At 38.8% G+C, this 16,118-nt stretch overlaps 1 protein-coding gene across 3 annotated transcripts in view; it reads left to right on the top strand.

Annotated features, from left to right (window-relative positions):
- EXOC4 (exocyst complex component 4) overlaps positions 1 to 16,118 on the top strand; it is an 807,055-nt gene that overhangs the window by 65,437 nt on the left and 725,500 nt on the right. For all 3 annotated transcript variants that reach the window (XM_030853847.2, XM_060305296.1, XM_070046302.1), the window contains one exon: positions 688 to 797. In XM_030853847.2, the coding sequence (XP_030709707.1) occupies positions 688 to 797 (110 nt within the window). The remainder of the gene's footprint in view (positions 1 to 687; positions 798 to 16,118) is intronic.

The following is a 16,118-nucleotide window of genomic DNA, read 5'->3' as shown; positions in this document are numbered from 1 at the left end:
GGTTTTTTATAGTCTTTGTGTCATTTAAAGCTAATGTGTTTATTTTGGAGACTCCAAAGTTAATTATTAAGATGAGTTGCTAGGCCTTTTTGGAAAAGGTGAAATGGGTAATCAAATACTGAATTAACCTGTTTGTGATTCCTTAAATCATCTTTTATAAACCTGATTCTCGATGAAATTTATGAATCTTTTTTTTAAAGGAAACTAAGTGCAGTGAACTCCCAGTATATGTCAAAAAAAAAAAAAAAAAAAAAAAGAAAGGTCCAGCTTGAAAGACACAAGTTAATCTAGGCTTAACTTTCATTCAGTTATCATGGTAAGGTGTTATTTGATCTTTCTTTGCTGATAAAATAATTTTAATATAGAAACAAAGGGGGTAATGAAGCGTGTGGCAGAATTTGGTTATAAGGTGGTCATCAGATGATCAGAATATACTTAAACTATTTTTTTAACCTAGTATTGTAATAAAAAGTTAAAATGTAAATATTGATATTTGGAATCCTTCAAATACATTTTTATTCCCCTGTCTGTGACCAACACTTTACTTGAAGTAGACTTGAGATATTTGAAGTCAGAGTATAAAGAGGGTTCATGACAAAAGGAAAGCAATAAAGGATGGGCATGTTTTTGGACTTAAGTTGATTTTGGAGAAAGCGCTAAGTAACTACTGCTACTTTCCCCCTTCAGCTCCCTCGTGAAAGATGCTTCTCCTGTTCCTCTGCTTGATGTTACAAACGTTCCTACTCCTCGAAAATTCCTCGATACCTCTCAGTATTCTACTCCCGGAAGCTCAAGTGGTAAGTATTTAATTCTTCAGCCACTCAACTTCTTTTTGCTGGGCTGCGGTTCCTGGGCCCAGGCCTGGGGAAGCCTTCGCGGCCAGGGTTGGGAGGGCCTGAGGTTACCGCCTTGGAGCCTGTGATCAGCCCTTTGCTGCCCTCAGAGGGAAGAAGACAGAAGATGATTGGTTGGGCCTATTGCATTATCAGTTTTAAAAACTGTCAGCTGAAGCTGGCCTGTCTGCTGACTCCAGCTGTGTTTTGTTTGACCAGCACTGCTTGTTTTTCTGAAGTTGAATTTGAATGCTTTTTTTATTTTTATTTTTTTTGCGGTACGCGGGCCTCTCACTGTTGTGGTCTCTCCCATTGCGGAGCACAGGCTCCGGACGCACAGGCTCAGCGGCCATGGCTCACGGGCCCAGCTGCTCCGCGGCCTGTGGGATCCTCCCGGACCGGGGCACGAACCCACGTCCCCTGCATCGGCAGGCGGACCTTCAACCACTGTGCCACCAGGGAAATCCCCTGAATGCTTTTTGACGGAGCATATGCTTTTTGTTTTGATGTTTTGCTGTAACTTCTGTTGATCCTGTTAGCTTTTACCCAGCTGCAGCACGTAGTACCTTCCTGGTCTGAGAGCTTTTGAGTGTGTGACCCCTGCCCTATATCTTGATTTCTTATATCTTCCAGTGGCCTCTCCACGTCTACATGTGCCTGCATGTGTGTGTGTGCATGCGCGGACACACACAGTGCGCTTTGGGGACATATCCACAAACGATTATTGTTTATTCCTACGCAACCTAATACTGTGTTGAATAAGACAGAGGAGAGCCATTTTTGCCTATATTTAAAGTTGGGGGAGGGAAGGTGTACTTTGAATATGGATGCAAAGATTTAAGGGAATTCTTCTGGAGTGGCTCAGACCTGCCCCATCAGAAGGTTCAGCTCAGCTGGATTCAGACCTTCTGGGGTCTGCAAACACCTGCCCTGTTTGTCGCAGCTTTGGGCTAGGGAGAAGGTGACTGGATGTTTTTTTGTGGGCTGTCCCACAGTTGCCTTTGTGTGACGGCTAAAGTTCTCAATGCCTTTTAAAGAAAATAGTAATATTGATTATCATTGGCTTTTCAGAGAAAACTTAGTTCCTACCAGTTCTGTAGTCCTATAGACCTTGAAATGATGAAGAGGTAGAAAAATAATTTGGATTCAGTCAATGTGTTTTGTGCAACTAACTGAAAGTGATTCTTTTGAGAGCCTAACAGTATATTGTTGCTGGGGCATATTTAATTACTTTATAAAATATAATTTAATTAAAATTTAGGGTTATTTAGGCCTGGAATCTTGAAGAGTATTATTTTTACCGTAGGAAATGTATAGGAATTGCTTTATAATAAATTTTTCTATTAGTCTTAGTTACTGATTTTTTTCCCTAAAACCCAAGCACTTATTTTTATTATGACACTTTACAGAGGTTTGTGCTCAAGCTTCTTCCTGGAATTAACAGGTTTTGTTTTCTCCCCCTTTCTGTTGTAATATTGCTATTCTCTGAATTTTGACACTGCTTTGAGCTGTTAGAGAGTGTGGAATTATGAAATAGAAAATGCATTAATACTTTTGATCTGTAGTTTACCTCTACCTTTTGTGGAAATTACCAATTGTTAGATCTTTGTGTTTTTATAATGTGAATTATTGCTTAGCCTGGTTATATCAATTTACATAAATGTTGCTGAGTCAATGGCCAAGTGAAATAAAAATTTTAATTGTTCATGAAGAGATGATGGGTCAGGCATTTTGAAAATGAAAAATATAAATACCAAAAAAGCTGAAGAAAATGCCAGTGATGGCAAATTTCAGTAGAAACTAATTTTGCAACATCTGTTATTTTTAATAAGACAGCTCTTCCTCTTTGCGCGCTTTTCCTGTCAGGCCCTGTAGATAGCCTTTATCACTGAGTGGAGTTCATAGTGACACTTTGACTTCAGCAGTCTGTGGGGATGACTCTGGAAGAACTGTGTGATAGATGAGTGGAGCTTGGGACCATTATGGAGACGGCTTGTAGATATGTGCACAAACCTTTCGTTTTAGAAAAGCTCATTTCCTTGACTTGTTTGGAAGACTGTCAATCTCTTGATTTTTCTGGGGGGTGACTGAAAAAGAAGGTAATTAAATTATTACTGATTAAAGTCAATAGTAGCAGTAGTTAAGATGTGTTTAGTACCTTCTAACAGTAGAAATACGTGCTTTACATGAATTAACTCATTCAGTCCTTTCAGCGATCTTATGAGAGAGGCACTATTAGCCCCATTTTACAGATAAGAAAACCAAGACTGAGGGTAGTTAATAATGGGTTTAAGTTGACACAGCTGACAAATAGTAGCTGGGTTCCAGAGTATGCTCAGTTTGTTTTCCTGAAAATAAGGTATTATGGGACTTCCCTGGTGTTCCAGTGGTTAATACTCTGCCTTCTAGTGCAGGGAGAGTGGGTTCGATCCCTGGTCGGGGAGCTAAGATCCCACATGCTTCGTGGCCAAAAATCAAAACATAAAACAGAAGCAATATTGTAACAAATTCAATGAAGACTTTAAAAATGGTCCACATCAAAAAAAATCTTAAAGAAAAAAACAACAACCAAAAACTAGGTATTAGTTTTCCATTGCTGCTGCAACAAATGACACCATACATTGATCATCTTACAGTTGAAGTCCGTAAGAAGTCCGACATGGGTCTCATTGGGCTAAAATGAAGGCTGTGGGCAGGGCTATGTTCCTACCAGAGGTTCTGCAGGAGAATCCATTTCCTTGCCTTTTCCTGCTCCTAGAGGCTCTTGCTTTCCTTGACTTGTGGCTCCCTTCCTCCATCTTCAAAACCAGGGATGGTGGGTCACATCTTTCTCAGGTCACATCCTTCTCACCTCACATCTCTCTGACCCACTCTTCTGCTTTCTTCTTCCTCTCTTACGGGCGCATGTGATTAAATTGATTCCCGCCTGGATAATCCAAGATCCTTTCCCCATCTCAAGGTCCTTAACCTTAATTTCATGTGCAACGTCTCCTTTGCCATGTAAAGCAGCATATTCACAGACTCTGGGTATTCGGACATGGATATCTTTCAGGGACCATTATTCTGCTTATCACACTCTGCACTACCTATCTTCTTGACTTAAGTTATTTTTAGGAGCCAGTGTATAAAAATTTGACTTTCTTGAAATTATGTGTGAAGTCTTTGCAGTTCTAGTTTTTAGGACTATATTAATCCGGGTCACATTATTAAAGGGGATTGTATAAATGAGGAAGATGTAAATTATCTAGAGAACTGCATAAACTGTTACTAAGTAAATATAAAAGTGTGGGGTTGAAGAAATACACTATAACAAAGGACAGAAATTTTGTCTTATTCTTAATAATGAACAGTAAGTCCCGGGAGTTTATTTGTGAAGTGCTCTGCAAGTCAGCCTAGAAAGTAATAGTCATTTTCAGCAGGGAATTTAACATAGGCTCTTAAAGCTCCTCTCTCATCTTGTGAAATAGTAGGATTGAGGGTGTAATCCATTAGAACTGACATTTTTATAGAGGAAGTTGCAACAGGGAATCCCTGGGTAGAATAGATCTCCCATCGGGGTGCCATAAATTAAAGTGAGAGGTGATTCCTGAAAACTTTCAGATTATTATTAATTAAATGAGAACTTTGATGGCTTGTGAGTGAGTCGTTTTTCAGATGTCTTATTTAGAGGTAGAGTTGTGAGTGACTTTTCTATTCTTTTTTTTAAATTAATTTTATTTTTTATTTTATTTTTGGCTGCGTTGGGTCTTGATTGCTGCGTGTGGGCTTTCTCTAGTTGCGGTGAGCAGGGGCTACTCTTCATTGCGGTGCGTGGGCTTCTCATTGCGGTGGCTTCTCTTGTTGCGGAGCACGGGCTCTAGGCGTGTGGGCTTCAGTAGTTGTGGCACGCGGGCTTCAGTTAGTTGTGGCTCGTGGGCCCTAGAGCGCAGGCTCAGTAGTTGTGGCACATGGGCTTAGTTGCTCCGCGGCATGTGGGATCTTCCCGGACCAGGGTTCGAACCCATGTCCCCTGCATTGGCAGGTGGATTCTTAACCACTGGGCCACCAGGGAAGTCCCTGAGAGGTGATCTTATCATAGTTTACATGTTATAGTTTGCAAGATACGTTATATCGTTCAACTGATGCAGCAGTCCTACAAGGTAGTTGGGGCGGGTACTGTTGTCATTATCAGTGACAACACTGATATTGTCACTGTTAAGATTATTATATTTATATGACATATTTAAGTGTATTATCAGGTGTTTAAGTTATCCTAAAAGTATGGAATTATATATGTCTATGCATCATCTAATTAAAAAATAAAACATTTACTTACAAAATGCAAAATCAAGGCACAGATTGGCAGAAGCAAGCAACGCATTAAGAGGAAAATGATTAGCATCCACTTAATTTTCTTACATAATAATGAAAAAAGCAATGGCATAATAAAGAACTGGGCAAATGTGCAATTCACAGAAGAGTCTATATACATGGAAAGATTGGCATTTATCTGACAGACGTTAAGTATTCAGAATATATAAAGAATCCCTATAAATCAATGAAGCAAGCAAGTAGAAAAATAGGCAAAAATATGAACAGGCAGTTTGCATAAGAGGACACCTATGCTAGTAAATATATGAAAAACTGCTTATACTCCAGTTAATCAAGGCTTATTTTTAAAACTCTTTTTACAAATGTGGAAACTGAATCCAGGGAGGTTGAGTGATTGGTCCAGGTTCAACCAAGATGGTAATTGTTGGAGGCTGGCCTCATGCTGTCCTCACTCTGAATATGTAAAAGATGTATTTTGCAAGCCTTTTTTTCTATTATTCTCATCAGTCACAGTATTTTGTAATATACAGGGAACTAAAGTCTAATTTAGAAACAGTAATTCAACTATAACTTAGGTAGAAGGATGGGTGAAGTGTGGAGAAAAGCCAATAATTATAGTAAAATGTTGGTTTAAGCTTTTGGATTCCCATTATGTCTTTTTATTTGGCAAATTGCCTTTGGAACGTTTTGACTGAGCAATTACTCCCAAGATACACAGGCATTTCATTGTGGCTTCTTTATTCATTTTATTTACACTCCTGCTGGGATTGCTGTGAATATAACTATAATGAAATTGGACTTCCTACTCCCTTCCTTTTTGGAACCAGCATAGGTTAAGCAATAAAACTTAAAGAGATCACAAATGAGATGATTTTTTTTTTATTTTGCTGCTGTTTTCTTGATGTGTGTTTTATTTCATCAAACCTTGTTCTGAGACTTGATATTTATCTTAAGAATTTTGGGTCTGATATTTTAAAAATTCTCTTTACATGCGTTGGGAGCTATGAATCCTAATAAAAGGAGATGAAGTTTCTCTTTTTGGAACTCAAATGTCTAGAATAGTGAAGATCTGATTCTCCAGAATCTTGACACCTTTTGAGTTACTTCTGTCCTCAGGACAGGACCTCCCTTGGTATTTTTTTTCTTTAATTAATTAATTAATTTATTTTTGGCTGCATTGGGTCTTTGTTACTGCGTGTGGGCTTTCTCTAGTTGTGGTGAGCGGGGGCTACTCTTTGTTGCGGTGCACGGGCTTCTCACTGCGGTGGCTTCTCTTGCTGTGGAGCATGGGCTCTAGGCATGCGGGCTTCAGTAGTTGTGGCAGGCGGGCTCAGTAGTTATGGCTCATGGGCTCTAGAGCTCAGGCTCAGTAGATGTGGCGTATGGGCTTAGTTGCTCCGCGGCATGTGGGATCTTCCTGGACCAGGGCTCAAACCCGTGTCCCCTGCATTGGCAGGCAGATTCTTAACCACTTTACCACCAGGGAAGTCCCCTCCCTTACTATTTTAAATCAACTGTTTCTGAAGTATCCTTGCATTTGCTCTTATTAAATATCTTTGACTTCTATGATTGGTCAAAAGTAGAGTTGAGGAATATATACAAGGGAGACAAAATAGAACTAATAGTTCATATGTTTCTAAATGTAAAAATGAAGCAAGACCAGAGTTTATTTTAAGAAAAATATTAATTTTTAATGTATAAAAATGTATTTAATAATATAGTTTATAAATATGAATAAATACTGTATAACATATACACATATATAAATATATAGACCCAGAATTGCCAAAGTAAATCTGAGGAAAAAGAACAAAGCAGGAGGCGTAACCCTCCCAGACTTCAGACAATACTACAAAGCTACAGTAATCAAAACAGTGTGGTATTGGGACAAAAACAGACATATGGATCAATATATATAAACAATATATATAGTCTGCATTTACACATGTACAGCCTATATACACATATACATACATATACACAGTAAAAGTATGAAAACAAACAGGAAAAAGATACAGAATATAAATATAGGTATACCTCAGAGGTAGTGTGGGTTTGGTTCCAGACCACCACAATGAAGTGAGTCACAGGAAGTTTTTGGTTCCCCTGTGCGTGTAAAAGTTATGTTTACACTATACCATAGTCTATTAAGTATGCAATAGCACTATGTCTAAAAAAACAATGTATATACATAGCTTAATTTAAAAACATTTTATTGCTAAAAGACGCTAACCATCATCTTAGCCTTCAGTGAGTTGTAATCTTTTTACTGAAGTAAAAAGGTGGAGGGTCTTGCCTTGAAGTTGATGGCTGCTGACTGATCATCAGGTGGTAGTTGCTGAAGGCTGGGAAGGCTGTGACAATTTCTTAAAATAAGACAGCAATGAAGTTTGCCCTGTTGACTGACTCTTCCTTTGACTTGAACACTTAGAGGCCATTGTAGGGTTATTAATTGGCCTAATTTCAGTATTGTTGTGTCCCTGGATATAGGGAGGCCTGAGGAGAGGGGAACAGCCAGTCAGTGGAGCAGTCAGAACACACACAATATTTATCCATTAAGTTTTCCATCTTACTTGGCTGTGGTTTGTGGCATTCCAAAACAGTTACAGTAGTTACATCAGAGATCACTGATCACCATAACAAATATAATAATAATAATGAAAAAGTTTAGACAAATCGTGAGAATTACCAAAATGTGACAGAGTGAGCAAATGCTGTTGGAAAAATGATGCTGATAGACTTGCTTGACTCAAGCTTGCTGCAAACCTTCAATTTGTAAAAAATGCAATATCTGCAAAGCACAATAAAATGAAGCACAGTAAAACAAGGTGTGCCTGTATTCTGTATTTATTAAAATATTTATAATCAATATGTATTATAAAATATGAATATTACATTATTCATGCATCAGAGATCAATATAACCATCACCTATGTACTTCCCACTAGATTAATAAATCTTACTATTTTTCTATATTTGCTCCAGATTCTTTTTTAAAAAAATAAAACATTACACATGTAATTGAAGCTCCCATGAATTCGTGACTTCTTTCCCAATTCTTTCCTCTCCCTTCTACCCCAGAGGTTAGCTGCTATTTTGAAATTGTTCTGTATCTTTTTCCTGTATGTTTTCATACTTTTACTATGTGTATGTATGTATATGTGTACATATTTTGGGCATGTGTCAAATAGAAACAATGCATGTAGTTTATATATATTTATATTTATATATAAATTTTATGTTTACACATCCAAACTGTATTGTCCTTTGAATATTTTAAGGCTTAAGTAAATTAATTTACTTATTAATTTTAATTATATAATTGCTTAATTAACTTATAATTATATAATACAATATGTATTATTCTACTACTGGAGTGTTTCATTCAACATTGTATTTTTGGATTTTCTCATGTGCTATAACTTTAGTTTATTAATTTTACTACTGTCATAGTATTTTATTATATAACTAGATCATACTTTATTCATTCTGTTATAGATAGACAAGGTATAAGTTGTTTCTTGTTTTTCATTATTGGGAACCTTACAGCAATGAAGATTCTTGTATATATTTCTCTAGGACAGTTTCCCAACCCCTGGAATGGTTTATAGTATATCTAAGATAAACATTTCAGCCTTTGGAATAGCCAGTTGGGGCAGTCAGAATCTCTCGGCAAGTCCCTTCTAGCCACATGCAGCCACCTTCATATACCCTAGCTGTGCTATAAAAGTACTATTATTTTCTGTATGTGCCATGATGCCCAGGAGGTAGGGAAGCCTTGCTCTTAGGGTGCATGTGTGTGTATGGATAGGAATGTTGTGCCTTTTAAAGTTTACTTGCAATTGATTTTTAAAGTAGTTATACCAATGTAGAATTCTCCAAGCAGTGCATGTTTCTCTACCTCTTACTGTTAAATTGGCTTTGTTAGACTTTAATTTTTACAAATTGATTTCTGTAAATGTGACAGGTTTTTTTTTAACATCTTTATCAGAGTATAATTGCTTTACAATGGTGTGTTACTTTCTGCTTTATAACAAAGTGAATCAGTTATACTATACATTTGTTCCCATATCTCTTCCCTCTTGCATCTCCCTCCCACCCTCCCTATCCCTCCCCTCTAGGTGGTCACAGACCACCGAGCTGATCTCCCTGTGCTATGAGACTGCTTCCCACTAGCTATCTATTTTACGTTTGGTAGTGTATATATGTCCATGGCCCTCACTCACTTTGTCACAGCTTACCCTTCCCCCTCCCTGTATCCTCAAGTCCATTCTCTAGTAGGTCTGTGTCTTTATTCCTGTCTTACCCCTAGGTCCTTCATGACATTGTTTTTTTCTTAGATTCCATATATATGTGTTAGCATACGGTATTTGTCTTTCTCTTTCTGACTTACTTCACTCTGTATGACAGACTCTAGGTCCATCCACCTCATTACAAATAGCTCAATTTCGTTTCTTTTTATGGCTGAGTAATATTCCATTGTATATATGTGCCACATCTTCTTTATCCATTCATCCGATGATGGACACTTAGGTTGTTTCCATCTCCTGGCTATTGTAAATAGAGCTGCAATGAACATTTTGGTACGTGACTCCTTTTGAATTATGGTTTTCACAGGGTATATGCCCAGTAGTGGGATTGCTGGGTCATATGGTAGTTCTATTTGTAGTTTTTTAAGGAACCTCCGTACTGTTCTTCATAGTGGCTGTACTAATTCACATTTCCACCAGCAGTGCAAGAGTGTTCCCTTTCTCCACAACCTCTCCAGCATTTATTGTTTCTAGATTTTTTGATGATGGCCATTCTGACTGATGTGAGATGATATCTCATTGTTGTTTTGATTTGCATTTCTCTAATGATTAATGATGTTGAGCATTCTTTCATGTGTTTGTTGTCTGTACATCTTCTTTGGAAAAATGTCTGTTTAGGTCTTCTGCCCATTTTTGGATTCGGTAGTTTGTTTTTTTGTTATTGAGCTGCATGAGCTTTTTGTAAATTTTGGAGATTAATCCTTTGTCAGTTGCTTCATTGGCAAATATTTTCTCCCATTCTGAGGGTTGTCTTTTGGTGTTGTTTATGGTTTCCTTTGCTGTGCAAAAGCTTTTAAGTTTCATTAGGTCGCATTTGTTTATTTTTGTTTTTATTTCCATTTCTCTAGCAGGTGGGTCAAAAAGGATCTTGCTGTGATTTATGTCACAGAGTGTCCTGCCTATATTTTCCTCTAAGAGTTTGATAGTTTCTGGCCTTACATTTAGATCTTTAATCCATTTTGAGCTTATTTTAGTGTATGGTGTTAGGGACTGATCTAATCTCATACTTTTATATGTACCTGTCCACTTTTCCCAGCACCACTTACTGAAGAGGCTGTCCTTTCTCCACTGTACGTTCCTGCCTCCTTTATCAAAGATAAGGTGACCATATGTGCATGGGTTTATCTCTGGGCTTTCTATCCTGTTCCATTGATCTATATTTCTGTTTTGGGGCCAGTACCATACTGTCTTGATTACTGTAGCTTTGTAGTGTAGTCTGAAGTCAGGGAGCCTGATTCCTCCAGCTCCGTTTTTCGTTCTCAAGATTGCATTGGCTATTCGGGGTCTTTTGTGTTTCCATACAAATTGTGAAATTTTTTGTTGTAATTCTGTGAAAAATGCCAGTGGTAGTTTGATAGGAATTGCATTGAATCTGTAGATTGCTTTAGGTAGTAGAGTCATTTTCTCAATGTTGATTCTTCCAATCCAAGATGCATGGATTCTTCCAATCCATGTATATCTCTCCATCTATTTGTATCATCTTTAATTTCTTTCATCAGTGTCTTATAATTTTCTGCATAAAGGTCTTTTGTCTCCTTAGGTAGGTTTATTCCTAGATATTTTATTCTTTTTGTTGCAATGTAAATGGGAGTGTTTTTCTGATTTCACTTTCAGATTTTTGATCATTAGTGTATAGGAATGCCGGAGATTTCTGTGCATTAATTTTGTATCCTGCTACTTTACCAAATTCATTGATTAGCTCTAGAAGTTTTCTGGTAGCATCTTTAGGATTCTCTATGTATAGTATCATGTCATGCAAACAGTGACAGCTTTACTTCTTCTTTTCCAATTCGGATTCCTTTTATTTCCTTTTCTTCTGTGATTGCTGTGGCTAAAACTTCCAAAACTATGTTGAATAAGAGTAGTAGGAGTGGGCAACCTTGTCTTGTTCCTGATCTTAGTGGAAATGCTTTCAGTTTTTCACCATTGAGGACGATGTTGGCTGTGGGTTTGTCATATATGGCCTTTATTATGTTGAGGAAAGTTCCCTCTATGCCTACTTTCTGCAGGGTTTTTATCATAGATGGGTGTTGAATTTTGTCGAAAGCTTTCTCTGCATCTATTGAGATGATCATATGGTTTTTCTCCTTCAATTCGTTAATATGGTGTATCACATTGATTGATTTTCATATATTGAAGAATCCTTGCATTCCTGGAATAAACCCCACTTGATCATGATGTATGATCCTATTAATGTGCTGTTGGATTCTGTTTGCTAGTATTTTGTTGAGGATTTTTGCATCTATGTTCATCAGTGATATTGGCCTGTAGTTTGCTTTCTTTGTGACATCCTTGTGTGGTTCTGGTATCAGGGTGATGGTGGCCTCGCAGAATGGGTTTGGGAGTGTTCCTTCCTCTACTATGTTTTGGAAGAGTTTGAGAAGGATAGGTGATAGCGCTTCTCTAAATGTTTGATAGAATTCACCTGTGAAGCCATCTGGTCCTGGGCTTTTGTTTGTTGGAAGATTTTTAATCACAGTTTCAATTTCAGTGCTTGTGATTGGCCTGTTCATATTTTCTATTTCTTCCTGATTCAGTCTTGGCAGGTTGTGCATTTCTAAGAATTTGTCCATTTCTTCCAGGTTGTCCATTTTATTGGCATAGAATTGCTTGTAGTAATCTCTCATGATCTTTTGTATTTCTGCAGTGTCAGTTGTTACTTCTCCTTTTTCATTTCTAATTCTATTGATTTGAGTCTTCTCCCTTTTTCTCTTGATGAGTCTGGTTAATAGTTTATCACTTTTGTTTATCTTCTCAAAGAACCAGCTTTTAGTTTTATTGATCTTTGCTATCGTTTCCTTCATTCCTTTTTCATTTATTTCTGATCTGATTTTTATGATTTCTTTCCTTCTGCTAACTTTGGGGTCTTTTTGTTCTTCTTTCTCTAATTGCTTGAGGTGCAAGGTTAGGTTGTTTATTCGAGATATTTTCTGTTTCTTAAGGTAGGATTGTACTGCTATTAACTTCCCTCTTAGAACTGCTTTTGCTGTATCCCACAGGTTTTGGCTCGTTGTGCCTCCATTGTCATTTGATTCTAGGTATTTTTTGATTTCTTCTTTGATTTCTTCAGTGATCACTTCGTTATTAAGTAGTGTATTGTTTGGCCTCCATGTGTTTGTATTTTTTACAGATCTTTTCCTGTAATTGATATCTAGTCTCATAGTATTGTGGTTGGAAAAGATACTTGATGCAATTTCAGTTTTCTTAAATTTACCAAGTCTTGATTTGTGACTCAAGATATGATCTATCCTGGAGAATGTTCCATGAGCACTTGAGAAAAATGTGTATTCTGTTGTTTTTTGGTGGAATGTTCTATAAATATCAATTAAGTCCATCTTGTTTAATGTATCATTTAAAGCTTGTGTTTCCTTATTTATTTTCATTTTGGATGATCTGTCCATTGGTGAAAGTGGGGTCTTAAAGTCCCCTACTATGAATGTGTTACTGTCGATTTCCCCTTTTATGGCTGTTAGTATTTGCCTTATGTATTGAGGTGCTCCTATGTTGGGTGCATAAATATTTTGCAGTTGTTATATCTTCTTCTTGGATTGATGCCTTGATCATTATGTAGTGTCCTTCCTTGTTTCCTGTAGTAGTCTTTATTTTAAAGTCTGTTTTGTCTGATTTGAGAATTGGTACTCCAGCTTTCTTTTGGTTTCCATTTGCATGAAATATCTTTTTCCATCCCCTTACTTTCAGTCTGTATGTGTCTCTAGGTCTGAAGTGGGTCTCTTGTAGACAGCAAATATATGCATCTTGTTTTTGTATCCATTCAGCCAGTCTGTGTCTTTTGATGGGAGCATTTAGTCCATTTACATTTAAGGTAATTATCGATATGTATGTTCCTATTCCCATTTTCTTAATTGTTTTGGGTTCATTACTCTAGGTCTTTTCCTTCTTTTGTGTTTCTTGCCTAGAAAAGATCCTTTAGCATTTGTTGTAAAGCTGGTTTCGTGGTGCTGAACTCTCTCAGCTTTTGCTTGTCTGTAAGGGTTTTAATTTCTCCATCAAATCTGAATGAGATCCTTGCTGGGTAGAGTAATCTTGGTTGTAGGTTTTTCTCCTTCATCACTTTAAATATGTCCTGCCAGTCCCTTCTGGCTTGCAGAGTTTCTGCTGAAGGATCAGTTGTTAACCTTATGGGGATTCCCTTGTGTGTTATTTGTTGTTTTTCCCTTGCTGCTTTTAATATGTTTTCTTTGTATTTAATTTTTGACAGTTTGATTAATATGTGTCTTGGCATATTTCTCCTTGGATTTTTCCTGTATGGGACTCTCTGTGCTTCCTGGACTTGATTAACTATTTCCTTTCCCATATTAGGGAAGTTTTCAACTATAATCTCTTCAAATATTTTCTCAGTCCCTTTCTTTTTCTCTTCTTCTTCTGGAACCCCTATAATTCAAATGTTGGTGCGTTTCATGTTGTCCCAGAGGTCTCTGAGACTGTCCTCGGTTCTTTTCATTCTTTTTTCTTTATTCTGCTCTGCAGTAGTTATTTCTTCTTTTTTATCTTCCAGGTCACTTATCCGTTCTTCTGCCTCAGTTATTCTGCTATTGATCCCATATGCAGTATTTTTAGTTTTATTTATTGTGTTGTTCATTGTTGCTTGTTTCATCTTTAGTTCTTCTAGGTCCTTGTTAAATGTTTCTTGCATTTTGTCTATTCTATTTCCATGATTTTGCATCATCTTTACTATCATTATTCTGAATTCCTTTTCAGGTAGACTGCCTATTTCCTCTTCATTTGTTAGGTCTGGTGGGTTTTTATCTTGCTCCTTCATCTGCTGTGTGTTTTTCTGTCTTCTCATTTTGCTTATCTTACTGTGTTTGGGATCTACTTTTTGCAGGCAGCAGGTTTGTAGTTCCCGTTGTTTTTGGTGTCTGCCCCCAGTGGCTAAGGTTGGTTCAGTGGGTTGTGTAGGCCTTCTGGTGGAGGGGACTAGTGCCTGTGTTCTGGTGGATGAGGCTGGATCTTGTCTTTCTGGTGGTCAGGTCCACGTCTGATGGTGTGTTTTGGGATGTCTGTTGACTAATTATGATTTTAGGCAGCCTCTCTGCTAATGGGTGGTGTTGTGTTCCTGTCTTGCTAGTTGTTTGGTTTAGGGTGTCCAGCACTGTAGCTTGCTGATCCTTGAGTGAAGCTGGGTACTGGTGTTGAGGTGGAGATCCTTGGGAGATTTTTGCCATTTGATATTATGTGGAGCTGGGAGGTCTCTTGTGGACCAGTGTCCTGAAGTTGTCTCTCCCACGTCAGAGGCACAGCACTGACTCCTGGCTGTAGCACCGAGAGCCTTTCATCCACACAGCTCAGAAGAAAAGGGAGAAAAAGTAGAAAGAAAGGAAGAAAGAAAGAGGATAATTAAAATAAAGTAAGATAAAATAAAGTTATTAAAATAAAAAATAATTTTTAAGAAAAAGTTTTTTTAAAATAAAATAAAAAGAAATGAACGGATAGAACCCTAGGACAAATGGTGAAAGCAGAGTTGTACAGGCAAAATCTCACACAGAAGCATACACATACACACTCACAAAAAGAGGAAAAGGGGAAAAATAATAAATCTTGCTGTCAAACTCCACCTCCTCAATTTGAGGTGATTTGTTGTCTATTCATGTATTACACAGATGTGCAGAGTACATCAAGTTGATTGTGGAGCTTTAATCCGCTGCTTCTGAGTCTGCTGGGAGGGACTTCCCTTCTTCTTCTTTGTTCTCACAGCTCCAGGGGCTCAGCTTTGGATTTGCCCCGCCTCTGCGTGTAGGTTGCAGGAGTGCATCTGTTCTTCGCTCAGATAGGATGGGGTTAAAGGAGCTGCTGATTCAGGGACTCTGGTTCACTCAGGCCAGGGGGAGGGAGGGGTGGGGATGTGGGGCGATCCTGCGGTGTCAGAGGCTGGCGTGACGTTGCACCAGCCTGAGGCGTGCCGTGCGTTCTCCTGGGGAAGTTGTCCCTGGATCACGGGACCCTGGCAGTGGCGGGCTGCACAGGCTCCCCAGAAGGGAGGTGTGGATAGTGACCTGTGCTTGCACAGAGGCTTCTTGGAGGCGGCAGCAGTAGCCTTTGCATCTCATGCCCGTCTCTGGGGTTCGCGCTCATAGCCGTGGCTCGCGCCTGTCTCTGGAGCTCCTTTAAGCAGAGCTCTTAATCCCCTCTCCTCTCGTGCAGCAGGGAAGAAAAAGCCTCTTGCCTCTTCAGCAGGTCCAGAATTTTTCCCAGACTCCCTCCCGGCTATCCGTGGTGCAGATAGCCGTTTAGGCTGTGTTCACGCTGCCATTCCTCTCGCTGCACTGAAGCCCGAGCCTCAGCTCCCAGCCCCGCCTGCCCCGGTGGGTGAGCAGACAAGCCTTTTGGGCTGGTGAGTGCCAGTCGGCACCGATCCTCTGTGCAGGAATCTCTCCGCTTTGACCTGTGCACCCCTCTTTTCTGTGCTCTCCTCCGCGGCCCTGAAGCTTTCCCCCTCCGCCACCCGCAGTCTCGGCCCGCAAAGGGGCTTCCTAGTTTGTGGAAACCTTTCCTCCTTCGCAGCTCCCTCCCACTGGTGCAGGTCCCGTCACTATTCTTTTGTCTCTGTTTATTCTTTTTTCTTTTGCCCTACCCAGGTACGTAGGGGAGTTTCTTGCCTTTTGGGAGGTCTGAGGTCTTCCGCCAGCCTTCAGTAGGTGTTCTG

This window comes from Globicephala melas, chromosome 9 (genome assembly GCF_963455315.2).
Source record: "Globicephala melas chromosome 9, mGloMel1.2, whole genome shotgun sequence".
Taxonomy (NCBI): Eukaryota; Metazoa; Chordata; class Mammalia; order Artiodactyla; family Delphinidae; genus Globicephala; species Globicephala melas.
The sequence above is the reverse complement of the archived record's forward strand: the minus strand, read 5'-3'. Positions and strand labels throughout refer to the sequence as shown.